Source organism: Manis pentadactyla, chromosome 1, assembly GCF_030020395.1.
Source record: "Manis pentadactyla isolate mManPen7 chromosome 1, mManPen7.hap1, whole genome shotgun sequence".
NCBI lineage: Eukaryota > Metazoa > Chordata > Mammalia > Pholidota > Manidae > Manis > Manis pentadactyla.
The window spans coordinates 191,025,675-191,043,818 of NC_080019.1; the positions used below are offsets into that span (position 1 = coordinate 191,025,675).

Here is an 18,144-nt window from a genome sequence, read left to right on the forward strand (position 1 = left end):
TGGCGCGGAGTGCGGTGTGGCCCCAGCCCCGAGCCCGGAGCCTCCCTCCCGCCCCCCAGCCCGCCGACCCCTGCCTGGACCTGCGCCCACGCCGGCGCCCTCGTTTTCGCCTCGCCCGCGCCCGTGCCCGGCGCGCCCCGCGGAGCCCGGCCCGAGCACCGGCGGCCCTGCCCGAAGCGGCGCGGTAAGAGCGGGGTCCGGGGAGGTGGGGTCCGGGGTGGCGGGGTCCGCGGACAGCGCCCTCCGGCGCCGGCTGCCCTCCCGGGGACCCCGGACCGGACGGGGGCCGTGCTTGGCCCGAGGTCCGGACCCCGCGCGCAGCCTGGGTCCCGGCGGGGCGGCGGCTACTCCTGGGATTCGGGGGTCGCGTGTCTGAGTTCGGCTCCAGCCGGTTTTCGGGGGGAAGCGGCGGGGCCGGCCGGGGCACGGTGGGCCTGGCGGGGCCGCTGCGACCTCGGGTTGCCGGGCCGCCGGCTGGTTCTCCAGCTTTTGTTTTGAAAAGGAGATGCGGGTCCGGGGGGCTGCTGCCCGCGTCCGCCGCCGACAGGACTGCGGGGAGGGCCCGGCGCCCCGCTCCGCGGGCGGCCTGCCGCCGGGCGCCGGGCCCGGAGCGTCTGGGGCGCCGGCGCCTCGCACACCTGCGCGGCCGCGGCTCCCGGAAACGCGCCGGCCCCGGCCACCTGCTCGACCGGACCGCGGTCAGGGCCCGGCCGGGCGGCGGGCGAGCGAGGAGCGGGAGGACGAGACCCCCGCGGGCGCGCCGGGGCTTCGGGCGCGGGGCCCTGGGTCCTGCGGGGGAGCGTGGGCAGCCACGGAAATAAGGTGTGGGGGCGCAGAGCTGCCTATTTTCTCGTCTTAAGCAGTTTGGATGAAGGCGTAACCGCGTTTGTGCGCGTGTGGGGATTTCGCTTTTTTTAAGCACAGGAGCCTTTTTTATATTGGCCTGTATTCCGTTGCAGAGTAGCCTAAGCCAGTAGCTGACGTCCTACTTACTTAGAAAGTAAGGAGCGAGCAGCCCCCTTTGGAGACAGAGGTAATTTACTTTCATTCTCGGGTAAGAGGTTGTGATCGTTCTGGACAGCGGCCCCGCCTCTGCGCTTTCGGCCTGTCCGCACCGCCACCGATCGGGAAGATAAATCTCCAAGTTAAGGTTTATTAAAATTCTGAGTAACATCACAGGACAGTAAATGTTAGCACCGTGCGCCCTGCAGGGAAATACTCAAACGCTCATTCCTGGGATTAGTCATTCCTCTCGCTGAATTGAAAGCTTTCAAAGAAAAGAGCAAACCAGTCTTCGAAAGGTTTGCCATACGGGTTTGTTTGGGGGGGCCTGGTTTTCATATTTACCTGCGTACAATCTGTACGGTGATCTCAGGAAGGTGACCCCTTGTACCAAGACAGGTCCTGTTGTCAGGCAAGTTCTCCTCGTTCTAAAATTTAACCATCCTCAGCCCATACGTTTCTGCCATTTTTCCTTTTTTTGTTCAAAAGCAGCTATCAACAGGGCAGTACCGAAAAGACCTAAATTTGTAATGGATTTATGTGGAGAATCTTGGCCTGGCTGCCACCTTAACAAGCCATACGGAATGAAATAAATGAACTTAAATTTCATTAGTTATATGTCTGCCTGAAACCACTGGTAGAGCACTTTGATTCTCTGTGGTTTTTGCCAACAAATTAAAAGCTGGACAACGAAAGAATCCTATTCCATAGCTAGTAATTACAGCTTTTTATGTGGGAGTGGTGGACTGCCATTTCTCCCAGTATTTATGCAGAGAGCAGGCGAAGCTCCTCCATGGCTTTCCACATCTATTCTCTGCCCATCTCTGTGAAGCTGGAAAAATGCAGAATAAAGTCAGCAAGTGGTCTGCAAGTTGAATGAAGAGAAAGAGCTGTCCTAGTAGGCTCAGGAGGGATGATGGACAGCAGTCAAGATATCTTCTCATTTTGCACATCTGTTTCAGGCTTGTTTATTTAATCAACAGATAGCAGGACTTAGATGGTCCAGATAAATGACATAAAGCTCTAAATAAAGGAGCGTTTCACATGGTAAAGAGGAGTGAGCAGGAGCCTGGTCTAAAAATACTTGTATCCTCTCCTCTGGCTGCTCTGTAGTGATGTGGTAGGAGAAGGCCCCATATGCTTCATCGTTCAGGCACACATTATCCTGGCTCACAGAGGAGCTCAGGATTTGGGGCTGTACTCAACTGGGGCTTGTCCCTCAGTAGCCCCCTGCAGGAGCTGCGTGGTCCTGGGCAAGTCACTAGAGGTCGGCCTCACTTAGGGCCGTGTAAGATCTACCAATCTGGTGTCAGGCCGCTTCAAGGAAGTGGGAATGCAGGGTCCCCAGGTCGGAAACAGCTCTTAGTGAGAAGGGTTCTCTCAGTGTGGCTGTCATTGGAGGCGAATACTGGTTCTGAGTGCATGTGGATGACATGGTCCACCAAGTTGAGATTCTTACTGTCAGCGCTTTCCAGCCTCCTCTGGCCACCAGGACAATTCCCCGCCCTCTGAGGGTTTAACAGCCCTCTCCAGAGCCTCTTGCTTCCCCTGTGGCCAGACTCTCTCCTCCCACGCTGCCTCCCAGCCAAGGGCGTGTATTGTGTGTGTATGTGTGTGTGTGAGGTCTGGTTCAGCCATAATGTTGATCATAAAGAGAAAGCAAGGAAGCACAAACTCGAATTAAGTAGCTATGGGAAAACGTGCTGTTTGCCACCTCCAGCAAGTCCTAGAAATTGCACAATATTTTAATTACTCAAAAGTTCTTTGTTGTAACAGGTGGGAGTGAGCACCCAGTAGAGACCACAGGGCTGGGCAATTAGGGGTACCCTGTAAAGTGTCCTTACAAACCTTCAGTCCCTGGCCGGCAAGCCGGAAGGCTGCAGAGTAGCCTCTGGGATGAGGGTTATTAGTCTCCTGAGTGCTAACCCAGATTATTTGAAAATGAGTTTTAGTTGCTCTGTTTTTTTCTCTAACACTGATGGTGTTATCTAAACATCTTTCTCACACACTAACATTATCACTTACCTGGTTGAACAATTTATTTTAGAGCCCCAAGTAAGTTTTGAATCTACTATAGCCCTGGTCCAATTGCAAGCTATGTATGTAACTACAAATTTTCTAATAGCCATGTTAAGAATGGTAAAATAAGTGAATGTAATTTCAGTATATTTCAATTAAATGAATACATCAAAATATTACATACCTTTTTCTACAAATCTTGGAAATCCTGTGTGTGTGTTACATTCGGAGCCCTTCTCAGTCTGCCCTAGCCATGTGCCCAGCACTCAGTAGCCAGACGCGGCTGGTGGCCACCACACCAGTCAGCGCAGGTCTAGGATAAGCCTGCTTTACCCAAGCAAGTGAGGCAGGTCAGTGATCAGCGTGACTGCCCGTCGAAATGCACAGCCACGCAACAAGTAAAGCAGACATACTTTGAGCTTGTGTACTCCACGCAGGAGGATCTGGGCAGTGCACGAGGGCTTGATTGAAGCAGGGCTCTCCCGTTCTCTCTTCCTGGGTGTGTGTGTCCTCCGAGCTTGCCAAGGAGAGGGGCCTTTGAGCCTCCATCAAGAGCTGCCAGGTACAGGCCGCCCTGTAGCTTGCTTTATGCTCCCAGGGTGAGTGAGCTGGCCGCTCCCGTGCAGCTGAGGTGGCCCATGGTCTCCCCAGGACCCCGCAGGCCTGCACCCCGAGCTGACCATGGAAATGGCAGTGTACAGCAGCCCCTCCCACTCCTGCCCTGGAGAGAGACCGTCCCCTTGCTCTGCTCACCCAGCGGGGCTCCCGTGGGAGGCTCTGACCTGCCAGTCAGAAAGTAACTTTATTTATGTGTCTCTTGTCTAAGTGGAATTGAGTGGAGAATCAGCATTATTCCTTAATTCCTTACGTAGTGAGAAGGGCCTTTTAAATAAGAATTCCTGGCATTCAGTTTTGAAAGGCCTGTTATGCCCTAGAACCTGGCAGACCCAGTCAGGTGCAGCCCAATGAAAACTTCTCAAAACTATACTTAATTTGTTATGTCTTAGACTCTTTCATTTTTCTTTTTTAAAAGATGAATGATTTTGGAATCAAGAACATGGACCAGGTGGCCCCTGTGTCTAACAGTTACAGAGGGACACTCAAGGTGAGTGAGCAAGTCTTAATTTAAAATTGGCAAACTTAATCTCTAGGAGATAAAAACAATGTGTTGGGTCTCAAAAGACAGGTTCTAGTCCTGGCTTATTTAATTTATAGGCTGTGTAACTCTGGGCTCTTTATGGCTGTCTCTGGACCTCAGTTTTCTAGTCTATAACATGGGTATCCTGGTGCTTGTCCTCCATGATATGAAACCATTTAATTTGCAGAAGGTGAGGCCTTTGTGGTTTATTTCTGAGATACCTGTCAGGTGAAAAATCCTAGGATTCTCAAGAGAATAGAGCCGGAGAGGCTGTCTCTACTGCTTTTCTATCCACCCAGGAGTTATCTTGGGTGAGGGGAAAGAGCTGAGAAGTGGCTGGCAGGCCAACTGCTTTTGCAGCTTCCATCAGTAGGGCCAGTGCCCACGGTGTCATAGGCCACCTGTTCTCACTGGCACAGTGCACAGCCACGCCTGTTGATGTAAACCAAAAAACAAAAATGAAAGAGCCTTTCTGCTGCATAATAAACAAATTTCATGTAGCTTCTATCTCAATTCCTTTTGGGAACATTCTTGAGTAGCACAGACTGATAATTTTCCATTTGCCTGCTTTGAATGTGACATGGAGATTTGATTGTTTTGAGCATTGTGTAGTAAACATGCCTCAGAAGCCGGGACTTCAGATCTGCCTCCTCCCGGCTTAGTTTTTGTGTAATGATGTATCTCTGGAGTGTTTTATTTTCCCATGTCTATCATTACAAGGTTGGCTGTCAGAGAGAACCCAAGTGCCCACAGTTGGTACAGGTTCTTTCTTGAATATTAAGACAGTCGTCAGATTTCAAGCTAAGGAGTTTTCTGGTTTAATTGTCAGAGGTTTTCAGCGTGGCAGAAACTGTACAGGAAATTCGGGGGTTCAGTTTGAAACCACACCCCTAGCAAGAAAAATTATTTCATAAATTAAAAGAATTTGATGAAGCGCATGTAATGTCTGGGTTCAGAGAAGAGAAGCGGTCATTGCTGAAACTGATGTGTTGAAATTCATAATGCGAACTGGTATGTCTTTTGGCTTCCTGATTTTTAAAAAAAGAACTTACAATCAGGAAAGGAAAGGCATTTCTTAATGACCTGGGCAATGCTAGTGGGAATTTTAAAATCTGGATATTTCACCTAAATTATAACAGCTATAAAATAGTCTGGAAATCTGACTGTTTCCCACTTGCTTGACTGGTTTTCCCCTCGGAGGTCTTTGAGTAGCCGGATTCTCATTGCCTTAGGTTTGGGGGCTGGGCTCTGCAACTTCATGGGGACTCATTGTGTTGAGGGTTGTGGCTGAGCTCCAACTTCTGCCTGCCCTCTTATGTAATGCGTCATTGTTCTGCATTTCTAAAAAGCAAGCACAGAAACCAATTTTATTTGTAAATGTGTTACACATTTCTTTTATTGATGACTCAACAGATGGGTCACTGTATGACACATAACATGGGATTTCCAGTTTATATTGGAAAAATAGAGCCTGCCTTCACGTTTTCCTCAATGAGTTAAGCAATGATGAATCAAAACTTTATCTGTTACTAATGAATGAGTCTTACACGATGGGCTATTTCTTTCATAAATGTTAGTTGAGATTATCAGAAATCAATACAGTGGGAGATTTATCTTTCTCTGTTTATCTGTCCTCTTCTTTCACATAAGCTGTTTAACTTTAAACCTATTTCCTTTGGAAATTTTTCCACTTACTAGACAATTGGGGTGAGGGAAGTTCTTTTTAATACAGTTACTTTTATAAAATTAAACTTTAAGGAATTTTCTCACATGTATTAGTATTATCTGAACCATTGGAATTGATGAGGAAGTGATTTAGTTTCAGTTAAAGTGTTTTCTTTGTTAACATTTAAAAATAAATGCTTCACAGATACAGTAACTTATTTCATTGTTTGATGTTCAGTTTTCATTCATTCATTTGCCTTTAGTTTTAACTGCTTTGAGCTCTCACACTGCCTTGCCAAGGGTCGTTTTTCTTACGCACACAGCCTGACTGAATTTCTCTCCGCTGTAGCAGAAGGGCCAGGTGTTTGGACCAGTCAGTCTCTGAGGTCTCTCCCAGCACTGTTCTTTTAAGGTTCTATTATGTTTACTGATTAATTGATTAAGCTATTAAAAATAAATTCCCATAATGTAGGGGGCAGCACAGGGAAGGCAATATACCACAGAAAAGACAAGTAGTGACTCTATAGCATCTTACTACGCTGATGGACAGTGACTGTAAAGGGGTGTGTGGTGGGGACTTGTTAATGGGGGGAATCTAGTAACCACAGTGTTGCTCATGTAATTGTATATTAATGATACAAAAAAATTTTAAATAAATAAATTCCCAGTCATTCTGACTCTGCAGGGTTGATTCAGTGGCTTTTTAGAGGCCCATTTGGAGTACTGACTGCTCAATTCCATATGTGGCTTTTTAGTTGCCAGTTTAATCCAGGTAGATCGGTAAGACTACCACAGACCACTTTCAAAATAGGAATTAAAGTTAAGTATTACATTTCAGTATTCTTTCCATCTGTTTTTGCAGCGCCAGCCAGCCTTTGACACCTTTGATGGGTCCCTATTTGCTGCTTTCCCCTCACTAAATGAAGAACAAACACTCCAAGAAGTGCCAACAGGCTTGGATTCAATTTGTCACGGTAATTTGTTACTCAGACTTGACAAATTGTGCGTGATTTCCCTACCCAGTTCAGTTAATAAAGAAATGACAGTTCATAAGCAGTGTTGGTATCTTGAATCTTGAGAGTCAGATAGAGGCTCTGGACCTGGAGGAGACAGCTTTGCATTTTTATGAGCATGACAGTTCTGAAGTCTTCCCTTGCCAGACGCACCCCAGTGAGAGCAAATGCCCTGCTGGTTAGCAAATGGCAGGGAAACCCCTGAGATTTCCTTTATGAGGTTTCCAACCCTGCAGCAAGCCTAGGCCCCATGTCCCAGGTCCATTCTGCAAAGCCAGACCAGTGCCCATGAAAATGCACCCCATATTTTCATTCTGGGTTCACACGGTTAGTTAGATCATCCACCCCTGGAGTTTTGGAGCAGCGGATTATTCTTGCTCATCTTTACCGATCTGTATTTACTTCTGGACGGCCTAATGTCATGTTTCTTTTTAAAAGAAGAGCATGTCAGATAAAGCCTCTGCAATTACTGTGATAGTGTTCTTGGTTGGAAACATTCCAGAAATTGCTTTGTCATATGAAGTAGGTGCTGGAAAATACAACCCAGAAAATTAATTAGACACACACTTTCATAAGCACACCATCATGTGCTCGTCATTTATCATTCTTGAAATTGCTGAGGGAAGCCAGAGAAGATTGTTTCTCGATAAAAACTGAAGGTGTGCCAACCGTACTAGTGCTCAGTGCTGTGTGTTCATATGATGCTCTGCTGATTTTAATGGGAGTAACTTCCAAGTTACGCATTTATGACCCCTTAACCCTTTTGACCAGAAACTGTGAGATTTCTTGCACTGTGTAAAATTTTTAAGTAGACTTGGAAATTTTACCTAGGCATAACTGCTTTACGAAGTTTCGCAAAACAAAAAAATAGCTTGAGTTTTATTTTTAAATTTTTAGTAAGTGTAGTTAGGAGATATATAATGTTTTCTTAATTTCAGGCAAAAAAAACTCGTTTTTCTTAATATTTGTACTCTTTGAGGAATGATGCCAAAGTTTGGGATCAAAACTGACCTTCCCTGAAAACTAAGGTTTCTTCCATCTGCTGTTGCCGGCTTGACATCCTAATGTCCCCTGGGGATTTCTTTCTAGATTCCACCAACTGTGAATTACCTCTGTTAACTCCGTGCAGCAAGGCTGTGATGAGTCAAGCCTTGAAAGCTACCTTCAGTGGCTTCAAAAAGGAGCAGCGCCGCCTCGGCATTCCAAAGAGTAAGTCCTGCTCTTTAGAGCTGCTCTCCTGAGTGCGTGTTGTAGGAGGCAAATGAACTGGATGGCAGTTGCTGGAGATGACTTAGTTCTTAAGCATGGTCATGGGTGTCTTGCGAAGAGTGTCAGAGATGTGGTTCACCTGAGCCACTTTTTATTTCCACCCTGTCAGCTGAGCACCGATCCCAGCACTGTTGTCAGTGTCTCGGAAGTGATAGTGCGCGGCATTTCGCTCAATCCGTGGAGCTTTGGTAGGCCGTGTGGCTGCATCGGGCTGACCTTGGTCTTACCACCTTCTTCCATCTATTCTCTTGTGTGTTCTGTCTTTTCCCTCCCCGGTAGACCCGTGGCTGTGGACCGAGCAACAGGTGTGCCAGTGGCTTCTCTGGGCTACCAACGAGTTCAGTCTGGTGAACGTGAACCTCCAGAGGTTCGGCATGAATGGCCAGGTGTTGTGCAACCTGGGCAAGGAGCGTTTCCTGGAGCTGGCACCTGACTTTGTGGGCGACATTCTCTGGGAGCATCTGGAGCAGATGATCAAAGGTACCGCCTGAGCCCCTGGGTCCCCCACCTCGCAGGGCAGAGCAGGGAAGCAGGGGGCAGTGCTGTAAACCTCAGGGTCAGTGTCCCAAGTGACGGAGAGCAAAGTGCCTGAAAATGCCACCGGAGTGAGTCAGGTCTGTGGCGGTGATTATAGATTCTGAGTCCACTTAAGTATGTATGTGTGTGTATGGCATGGAGTATAGCCACAAGGTGGGCGCCTGAGTCACTGACTTGGCCCCTGTTTTCAGGCGGCCACCGTCAGAGGAGGACGTGTTGGCTCAGATGTGGAGGCAGCAAGGATCACCATGATTTGGGGCTCACCTTATAGAAGCGAAAGGAGTAAAGTCACCCCCAAGGAAAGGGAGCCCTTACTTGGACCAGCCCTGGCAAACTGAATTTTCCTAAGACCAAATGGAATCCAACAGAGAGAATGTTATTTCATGTTTCACGTGTTTAAAAGTGCAGAATTAATTGATACATATTTACCCACTGACATGTTATACAGAAACAAGCTGCTGAGCAAAAGAACTCTCATCATGTAGAAAGTCTTTATTTAGACCTTAAAAGAGCATTGAAACCAATGTTAAAAACACAATGAGTCAAAAAAGAAGAAAAACTATACGGAGGAAATGAAGTTAAAAATACAAGAAAATTAACCTGTCCGTAGGGTCCAGAGAAATATTCCTATTTAATTGATTTTAAATACTATGTTTCGACTTCTTCTGTTATGGACTTGGAAATCTTCAAAAGACCTTAGGATTTACCCACCAGCTCTTGGTAGTTATGGCTTCTGAGGACCAGGCAAACCTAGACCCCCAATTTTCCCTGAAGTTGGTCTGGTCTGACCTGACAGGCTTCTGGTGAATCTGTTCACTGGCAATTTGGGCCTCTTTGCCATTACTCGGGGTGTGAGCGTGTGGATCTGGGTTTGTGGGTGTGTGTGTGGTTAAGTGTGTTTGTAGGAAGTAAGCTACACAGGGAAACCCAACCATTTTTTCCCTTTCCAAGTTCTGGCCACGGGTGGCCCTCACTGACTCCCACCACTGCAGAGCTCCCTTTGCGGGCACTCACCCTGGAGAAGCTTCGGGGTTTGGAGTGATGGATCATAGCCTTCCCAGGGCAGGAACTTTGTCCATTTTACTAATCCGCTGTATTCCCAGCCCCTGATGTAGGTGGTATTTCGTAAGTGTTTACCTATTTGTTGACTGCATGGATGAACTAATTACACAGTCTAGATGATTCCATTCAGGCTCTAGAACATTTTAGCTTTGCCCGTGACAGCGTTCACTTTGGAAAACTTTTTCTAGTTATTGGAAAAACATTCTGCTATCTCTAGTTTTTTTACAAAGACCTAATGACATGGGACACTGTTAGACTAAATGGGAGGCACTAAATGCGTTTAGGTATTTCAGAATAACCATATAAAAGTACGTCAGAAAGTAACTTCTTGCATATTTTTAACCTCTGTTTGCAATCTTATGTCTCTTTTGTCTATTTTTTAGAAAACCAAGAAAGGACAGAAGATCAGTATGAAGAAAATTCACACCTCAACTCAGTTCCTCACTGGATTAATAGCAATACATTAGGTCAGTCCAATTGATTCTGCCCTTTAGAGTTTGGTTTTAAGTTTTCCTGTTAGATTTGGACTTCCTAATGGAAGGTCTGAAGGCACAGTTAGACCTGAGCTGTCCCCTGTGGTGGCCATATGTGGCTGTTGACTTACTGAGCACTTGAATTGGGGCCAGTCCACACCGAAAGGTATGGTGAGAATATAATGCACACCAGATTAGAAAATCTTAGTATGAAACAAAGAATGTAAAATATCTCCTTAATAATTTGTAAAGCATTGATTATGTGTTGAAATGATAATGGACAGTATTAGGTTGAATAAAATACTAAAATTACTTTCACCTGTTTTTAGTTTTTTAACATGGCAGCCAGAAAATCTAACATTGCACAAGTGGCTTGTACTATCTGTGCATTGGCCAGAGCTCATGCAGGCTATTCATGGAGCAGGGGGTGGAATGGAGTAAGCTGATCTAGCACAAAAATAGGGGTAGAAGGTGGCTGGCCCAGGAGTATGTGGAAAGCAATACTCAGCTTGCTGTGAACTTTGGAGTTTGAGGAATTGTCTGGCTGACACTGGCAAGCATAGATTATGGGTGTTCCCCCCAGCCAGCATGGGTGGCGGGTACTGTGGCTCTTCCCTTATGAGTCACACACTGGGTAGCAAATCCCAGTCTTTCTGAGCCTTGGTTTGCTCGAAAGCTGAACGAGCCAGTGAACACTGTCACCTGAGGGTCATGTGAATGCACTGGATAAACTAGACCCATGGAAGCACAGTTGACCCTTGAGTGAATTGCACAAGTAGCTTGTCCTACCTGTGCATTGGCCAGAGCACAATTAGGGGCACCTGACTCCTGCACAGTTGAAAATCCACATATAACTTTTGACTCCCCCAAAAACTTACTACAAATAGCCTACTATTGACTGGAAGCCTTACTGATAATGTAAATAGTCAATTACACATAGATTGTATGTTGTATGTATTATACACTATATATAATTCTCTCTCTGTATATATATTCTACCACTATATATACAATAAAGTAAGCTAGCAAAAAGAAAATGTTTTCTCAAATTGTTGCAAATCTCTAAAAGGTGTCCAATATATTTATTTTTAAAAATCCACTTATAAGTGGACTCTGCATAGTTCAGACCTGTTTTGTTCAAGGGTCAACTGTACTGACATTGAGGCATTGTGTCTTGGGCCCAGAAGCAGCAGGCATTTTGGAAAAGAGCTTATTGGCTGAGAACATGAATGGTTTGAGAAGAGGAGTTAGTGGGGGACCTACCTTTCAAAGCCCACATTTCCACTGAGGTTTTGGCGCGGGCTGGGGCATGCAGAACTTTCCATGTTTGATTTGGTTGCAGGGCAGAGAGAGTCTCTAATTACACACTACTATAGCTTAATAGCTCTGCCATCCAATGGTTCTGTTCCAGGTTTTGGTGTGGAGCAGGCGCCATATGGAATGCAGACCCAGAACTACAGCAAAGGCAGTCTCCTGGACGTGTGCCCAGCATCCTCTGCGCCCAGTGTGCTCAGCTCAGAGCAGGAGTTTCAGATGCTCTCCAAGTCACGACTCAACACTGTCAGTGTCAACTACTGCCCCGTCAGCCAGGACTTCGCAGGCAGCAACTTGAACCTGCTCACCAATGGTCCTGGTAAGATCGGAGCTTCTGAGTACTCCTCTCAGTAGGGCTGGTGGTTTGATCCTGGGAGCCACAGTCGGACAGTGACATGAGCTTTTCGATGAGCGTGTCCTGTGTTCAGCCATTGAAGCTGGTCAGAGGACGCCTCTGTGTTCTCAGTGACTGTAGGTCACTGTTGCAGGTGATGAATTCACTCAGCAAGCTCAGGCTCTGGTCCGCATGCTGAGGGTACCAAGTAAACAAGACACAGTCCCTGCTCTTGGGGCTAGATTCCTCCAACCAATGGTATATATGGGGAGAGATCATAAGCATATGGCATTTCTGTACTTGGGAGAGAATGTAAGAATGTGATACATTTCTTTTTATGGAGCTGTACATATGCAGTGCCCAAATCTCAGGTTGCACAACTGGTTGGATTTATATATATATCACCTAGATAACAGCCACGCAGCTGGAGATAGAGATGGTTCCCTCATACCTCTCCCCAGTCAATAGCATCTCGTCCCTCAGAGACACCACTGTCTTGATTGTGATCATCGTAGATTAGGTTTTCCTGTTCTTGAATGATGATATAAATGGAATCATACTGTATGTGTTCTTTTGCGTTTGTCTTTTGCCCGTGATTATGTCTGGAATCTAGCCATTTGTCATTTTTCATTGTTGTGTAGTACCCCATTCCATGAGGCGCCATTTGATTTAGTTGTATACTGGAGTTAGCATAAGGAGTGTTGCTTAAGAGTGCTGAGAAAGCTCCAAGTAATTCAGCCCAGAAGGGTATGTGGTTGAATGGGGGTGGTTGGCCTTGATGCTATGTTCAAGCCTAGGATCACTCTGCAGTTACTTAGGACTCAGTAGCACTGGGCATTTCGTTGGCCCATAGGAGTCAAAGTTTGTTCCTGGTTGTCTGCAGGGAAGCCCAGAGACCACGACCCCCCTGAGAACGGCGCAGACAGCTTCGAGAGCTCTGAGTCGCTGCTGCAGTCCTGGAATAGCCAGTCATCACTGCTGGATGTACAGCGGGTGCCTTCCTTTGAGAGCTTCGAAGATGACTGCAGCCAGTCGCTCTGCCTCAGCAAGCCAACCATGTCATTCAAGGATTACATCCAAGAGAGGAGCGACCCGGTGGAGCAAGGCAAACCAGTTATACCTGCGGCCGTGCTAGCCGGCTTCACAGGTGAGCTTGCAGCGCCCACTCTCCCCGTCTCCGCCCTGCACCCTGCCTAGCTTCAGTGCTTCCATCAAGGGTGGGTCTGGTCCGAACACATTGCATTAGACCTCACATCTTACGCATGGGGTGTAATCTGGGATCCAAGAGAGCTGTGTCCCTGAATTCTAAAGAGGCTGACCTTGCAGGAAGTTTGTACGGAGCTCTCAGGGGTGCAGATTAAAGTCCACGGGCTGCTTCCGCATCTGGGATGTGCCTGGCCATCCTGGAGAGGAGGGGGAGCAGGGCGCCCGGCCTGTGGAGGCTCTGGCTCTGACTCACCACCCCAGGAATTTCAAAGAATATGGGCTGGCTCACGGAGGAGCGGCAGGGCCGGCCCTAAATAACACCGGGACTGTTTACCTTTTCTTGCTTCCAAAACCCATCTTATTTTTTTAAGATTTGGGCAAAGGCTATTCTAGGCAAGGGACAAATATTAAAGCTGTTTTTAGAATCCAGTACTTTGGCAAAAATACAGAAATTTTTTTCATTGCTTCATATGTCCTTAAATATGCTTTTTTCCATATTTTGACCATATGGAGCCACTGGATTGAAAAAAAAAAACTACTTTTTAAAAGCGATAGGTTAAAGTAAGAATTCAGAGACACCCTTTTTTTCCCGTCATCTCAAACAGAATTGTATTAAAATACACATAGGGGGTGCGAAAACTGTTGTGGTTTTTGTACCTGGGAGTCAGGACCCGATAAGACAATGAACAGCCATGGTGTTGGTGCTGTTCATGTCAATATTAGTTACCTTTTTGTTCACTGCCACCTCTCTGTGGTTACCTAGGCATATCCGTGGTCCACAGTCGTCAGGACAGCCCAGCACACACAGGTGGTGATATTAACCCATTTTACAGATGGGGAATCGGCTCAGAGGTAGACAGCCCTGGTCACAACTCAGTTCTGTCTGGTTCCAGAACTCCTGTCTTTGGTGCTGGAGCAGCAGAGCCTTACTGAGCAGGCCATTGCATCTCGGGGGAACAGCTGTTTGATGAGCATGAGATCCAGGGCAAGCAGCCTGGCTTTGTCCTCATCTTTAAAACAGCACCATAGGGGGATATTCCCTTCACAAGGTGGCAGTTCTTATATTAATGGAGAAAAGGGACACGGGAAGCACTTTGCAAAGCGTACCTCACCAAACAGATGTGGTGAGGCGAGTTGTGGCTATGACCCCAAATGCCCATATAAGGCTGTTGAGTGGACCTAGTCTTAGATTAAGCAGTTTGCTCACCGTCATTTTGCAGGAAAGCTATGGATGTGATTCATAAATGACATGCTTCATTCTGGGGGGCAACACCCCTCCCACTGCCCCACCCCATCCCACTGGGGGTTCCTGAAAATAAACCTTGAAAATTATTACATAAGGAACAGTTAAGCAGGGTGAGGTATTTGAATGCCAAAGTTGTGGGCCTGAGTTTTTTTCCTCCAGAAAAACCAAACCCAGAAATCAAGGGCTGAGTGACATCTTCTCCAAGAGTAGGAGGGGTGGGGAAGACCTTGGTGTCGGTGTCTCGCCTCATCCCACTGAATGTCAGGCCTGCCGCCAGCAGCTGCGTGCACCTCGCGACCATGCCAGTCTAGGGTTGGGGCTCGCCTTCCTCAGGCAGTCTGTTCCAGTAGGATGAAAGCCTTGCCGTATTTTAAATCCACCACAATGTAATGCACCCCTCTACCCAGGCAGCGGACCTATTCAGCTGTGGCAGTTTCTCCTGGAATTGCTCTCCGACAAATCCTGCCAGCCGTTCATCAGCTGGACCGGGGATGGATGGGAGTTTAAGCTCGCCGACCCCGATGAGGTATGGCCAGGCCTGGGAAGTCAGTCTCTGGGCTCTGAAACCTGATTTCATCGCTCTGGGCTCACAAATTCAATGCTCTGGGCACAAGAGAGGGTTCACCAGCACAAATGAGAACACTTCTGCACACGGCTTTCCTGACTGTCGGGAATCCCGGAGTCCTTGCTTCCCTGATACTGATGTGTCCTCTGGTTGTACACAGCGGCACTGGGCGGGTTCCACCGTCCTGCTCTGTCATCTAATAAAAAGGGGCCAGCAGTACACTGAGGCTCTCTCCTGACCATGTGAGAAGGCCTTAGGAAATTTGCCTTTCCCACAGCAGGGAATGAGCCTCTGGTAGCTCCATGCTGGCCCGCCAGCGGGCTTCACACTCCTTAGCTGCAGCCCTGGCCAGAGGAGAAGGCTGAGGGCAAGCATTAGAGAAGCTTTTGGTCTCTGGCCCCGGAAGGGTGCCATCTGTCACCTCCCTGATTCCCTTGGGAAGTAGAGCATTGGGGAATGGGGAATGTCACGTGGCTCAGAATCCCATTCAGCAACTGCACATTGGGGTGGGCAGAATGGGAACCCCAGGAAGAGACACAGCACTTTCCTCATGTCGGGATCTCCTGATCCCCAGCTCTGGGCTCCCGGGAAGTTCTGCCTAGCGAGAGGCCTCAGGCGCCCTGTACCAGACTAAGCTGGGAGTGGAGCACCTCACTCCCGCATCTGCAACCCCAGCCTCAGAGAAAGACACCTAAGGGTCGCAGCTTCCTGGCACACAAAGGAAGACATTGCACCTGTGTCCCTGCTGCGGGTCTTTTCTCCCTGGGGCAGCTCATTCACGTCACCTCCTTATCCCATTGAGTTGAGCTCTGCTCCATCCGTGTCTGCCACAGGTGGCCCGCCGGTGGGGAAAGAGGAAAAACAAGCCCAAGATGAACTACGAGAAGCTGAGCCGGGGCTTACGCTATTACTACGACAAGAACATTATCCACAAGACGTCAGGGAAGCGCTACGTGTACCGCTTCGTGTGCGACCTGCAGAACTTGCTGGGGTTCACGCCCGAGGAGCTGCATGCCATCCTGGGCGTCCAGCCGGACACGGAGGACTGAGGCCCCCATAGGGCCAAGAGGGGGCCATCCGACTGACTGTTCCAAGGACCCGGGAGGGTGGGATTGAGCACGTCCAGGAAAGCCGCCAAGAAGCAGTGGCCTTATTTCATCTGAACCTGTGGTTCTTCACCAAGAGCGGCACCGTTTCTTGCTCCTGAAGCCTGCTGACAGGAAAATGCTATTTATGATGCTATTACCTTAGAATGGCCGACAAAGAAGGGCCACGGAGACACGTGGCTCCAAGTGGTCCATGTGACAGTCATGTTCTGGCTGTTGGATATTCTCAAAGGAGCGAGCATGTTGTGGACTCACAGGTTTTTTTATTTTCTTTTGCCTTTTCAACCAGGAATCCCGAGTACAAAAGCAGCTCATTGGTTCAGAGGGGCTGGAGGATGCAAGGAGACAATTGTGCCATTTCTGACATTAGTTTGTATATAGGATTGTAATCTTAATTGTTACTGAAATTCTCTAAGTCCTATTTAACAGAAATTGTATATTATAATTTAAAATAATTATGTAACTCTGTGAAATAAGAACGCAGACATTCAATGTTTATTCCAGTTTTCAAGAGCACGTAAGGCATTTTGCAAATGTGTCATTTGCCTAGGGCCGGCTAAGTGAACTTGTGACGTATGTTCATTTGCATTTAATATGCCAACAGGAGTAAGTTCTAAGAGGGTTAATCCCTGGTTTTGTTATGTTTTGTCTTTTGTTTTGCCTGGGTTATTATCTGGCAAGGACTCTGTACATTTGGGAATTTTTATAAAAATCTTAATGTTATTATCTGGGGGCACATCTGGCCTCTGCTTTCTCCTTCAACTGTAATGTAAAAGCTATAAAGCAGTATTTTTCTTGACAAATGGCATATGTTTTCCATTTCTATGCATGCCTTTAAATCAATTTATACACAAAACTTATTTTATTTTTTAGTTCAGCTATGTTTCCCCAAAGACTGACCTCGCCTGGGCAACCATTTCCTTCCCGTGCCCCACCTCCGCACTGCAAATTATTCTGTATGATTAAAATAAGAATGCTATTTTTGGTAATAGGCGACTCCTTTTCAGAGATCAGGAGGGATTTATGTAGCAGCTATTTTTACTGCAATAGTAGTTCACTGGAAAAAAAATGTAATTTGTATGTAAGAAAGCTTTATTTTTATCTCAGCTCCATGTAAAGCTAAGCCTATTGTACAGAGCTGAGGTTGGGGTGGAGGGGGGAGGTGGAGAGAGCAGGGCAAATTTTTATTAAACCCGTTGATATGAATGAAGCATGGTTTGTCCCATCCTTGTTCACCTGCCAAGTCTTAGGGCTGCCTGGGCACAATGCTACTCCTTTCTGTTTAGCTTCCACAGCAAGGTGGCTGTCTTCTCATGTTATTGGATGCAGAATGCCCAGAGGCGGGCAGGGCACCAACAAGACAGCAAAGAAAAGGCCTTGGCATAGTTCACGTGCAGAAAATGTTTCGGTCACAACTGAGGCTTTTGTATTGTAGTTGTTTCAAAGGGGCACCTGGTCAGCATGTATTCCCGGACTTTGTAAATGGTCAAGTCGAGTTGGTTTCGAATCAGACATGCTTCCTAGCAGTGTGAGAGGACAGCAGGCAGTGGCAGGGTGTGCTGGGACGGGCAAGCCGGACCCGGGGTGACTCAGGTCTCAGCACCCACCCAAGACTGTCCCCTGGGTCTGTCGGCACAGGATGTTTCTCTCGAGCGGGGCCTGTTTATCGCTAGGACATCTGTTTATAACATCAACAGACTCTTGAATGAGAACATCATGCTGCTGAAAGAAATGTTCACCAGTGGTTTATTTTATATGGGGTTGAACCCCATGAAATTGCCAGCATTTGGCTTTTGTATGGACCAAAGCTGGCAGTTGCATGGAGTTCAACCTAGTAGTTATGGAAACTAAAGGCCGTTATAAACCTTGGGCATGGTAATGAACAGAACTTAAGTATAAAAATTTTCTAATTTGGTCTTTTCTTCCTCAAATAAAGTATTTTGTTGATATAATTCCTCCTTGTCAGAGGCCTCATTCTTTCTCCTCACCCAACATGGAGGAGGGGGAGTGAGGATGTTCGGCTCAGATCCATCATCCGCTCGGTGGCTTTCAGGCACTGAGCTGTGTCTTGGTTTAAGCAACTTAATGCACGGGTCACCTGATGAATTCTGATCGAGCTGGAACCGGCCCTGAGCCCTTCCTGAAGGAATTCCCAAAAAGTTCGTTCAAGTGAAATCCGCATCTAAGAAGGGATT

The 18,144-nt window shown here is 47.3% G+C and overlaps 1 protein-coding gene across 2 annotated transcripts; it reads left to right on the forward strand.

Annotated features, from left to right (window-relative positions):
• Positions 1–27: 27 nt before the first annotated feature.
• On the forward strand, positions 28–17,903 carry ETS2 (ETS proto-oncogene 2, transcription factor). Of its 2 annotated transcripts, none has more exons than XM_036899226.2 (10): positions 28–184; positions 4,055–4,126; positions 6,687–6,798; positions 7,927–8,046; positions 8,386–8,586; positions 10,089–10,172; positions 11,590–11,811; positions 12,710–12,973; positions 14,686–14,804; positions 15,677–17,903. In XM_036899226.2, exons 2-10 carry the CDS (start codon positions 4,055–4,057, stop codon positions 15,890–15,892), a joined length of 1,410 nt encoding a protein of 469 aa, XP_036755121.2. In that variant the 5' UTR covers positions 28–184; the 3' UTR covers positions 15,893–17,903. The 2 variants fall into 2 exon arrangements, with proteins under 2 accessions (XP_036755121.2, XP_036755122.2); XM_036899227.2 differs by lacking the exon at positions 28–184 and adding an exon at positions 3,601–3,620.
• Positions 17,904–18,144: the final 241 nt, after the last annotated feature.

What these genes read in the sequence shown, in the direction of transcription:
- ETS2 (XM_036899226.2), top strand. Translation starts at nt 4,055, where the DNA reads ATGAATGATTTTGGAATCAAGAACATGGACCAGGTGGCCCCTGTGTCT. An exon ending in CCGCCTCGGCATTCCAAAGA is followed by an intron (nt 8,047 to 8,385) that starts GTAAGTCCTGCT and finishes CCTCCCCGGTAG; the next exon opens with ACCCGTGGCTGTGGACCGAG. An exon ending in TCTGGAGCAGATGATCAAAG is followed by an intron (nt 8,587 to 10,088) that starts GTACCGCCTGAG and finishes TCTATTTTTTAG; the next exon opens with AAAACCAAGAAAGGACAGAA.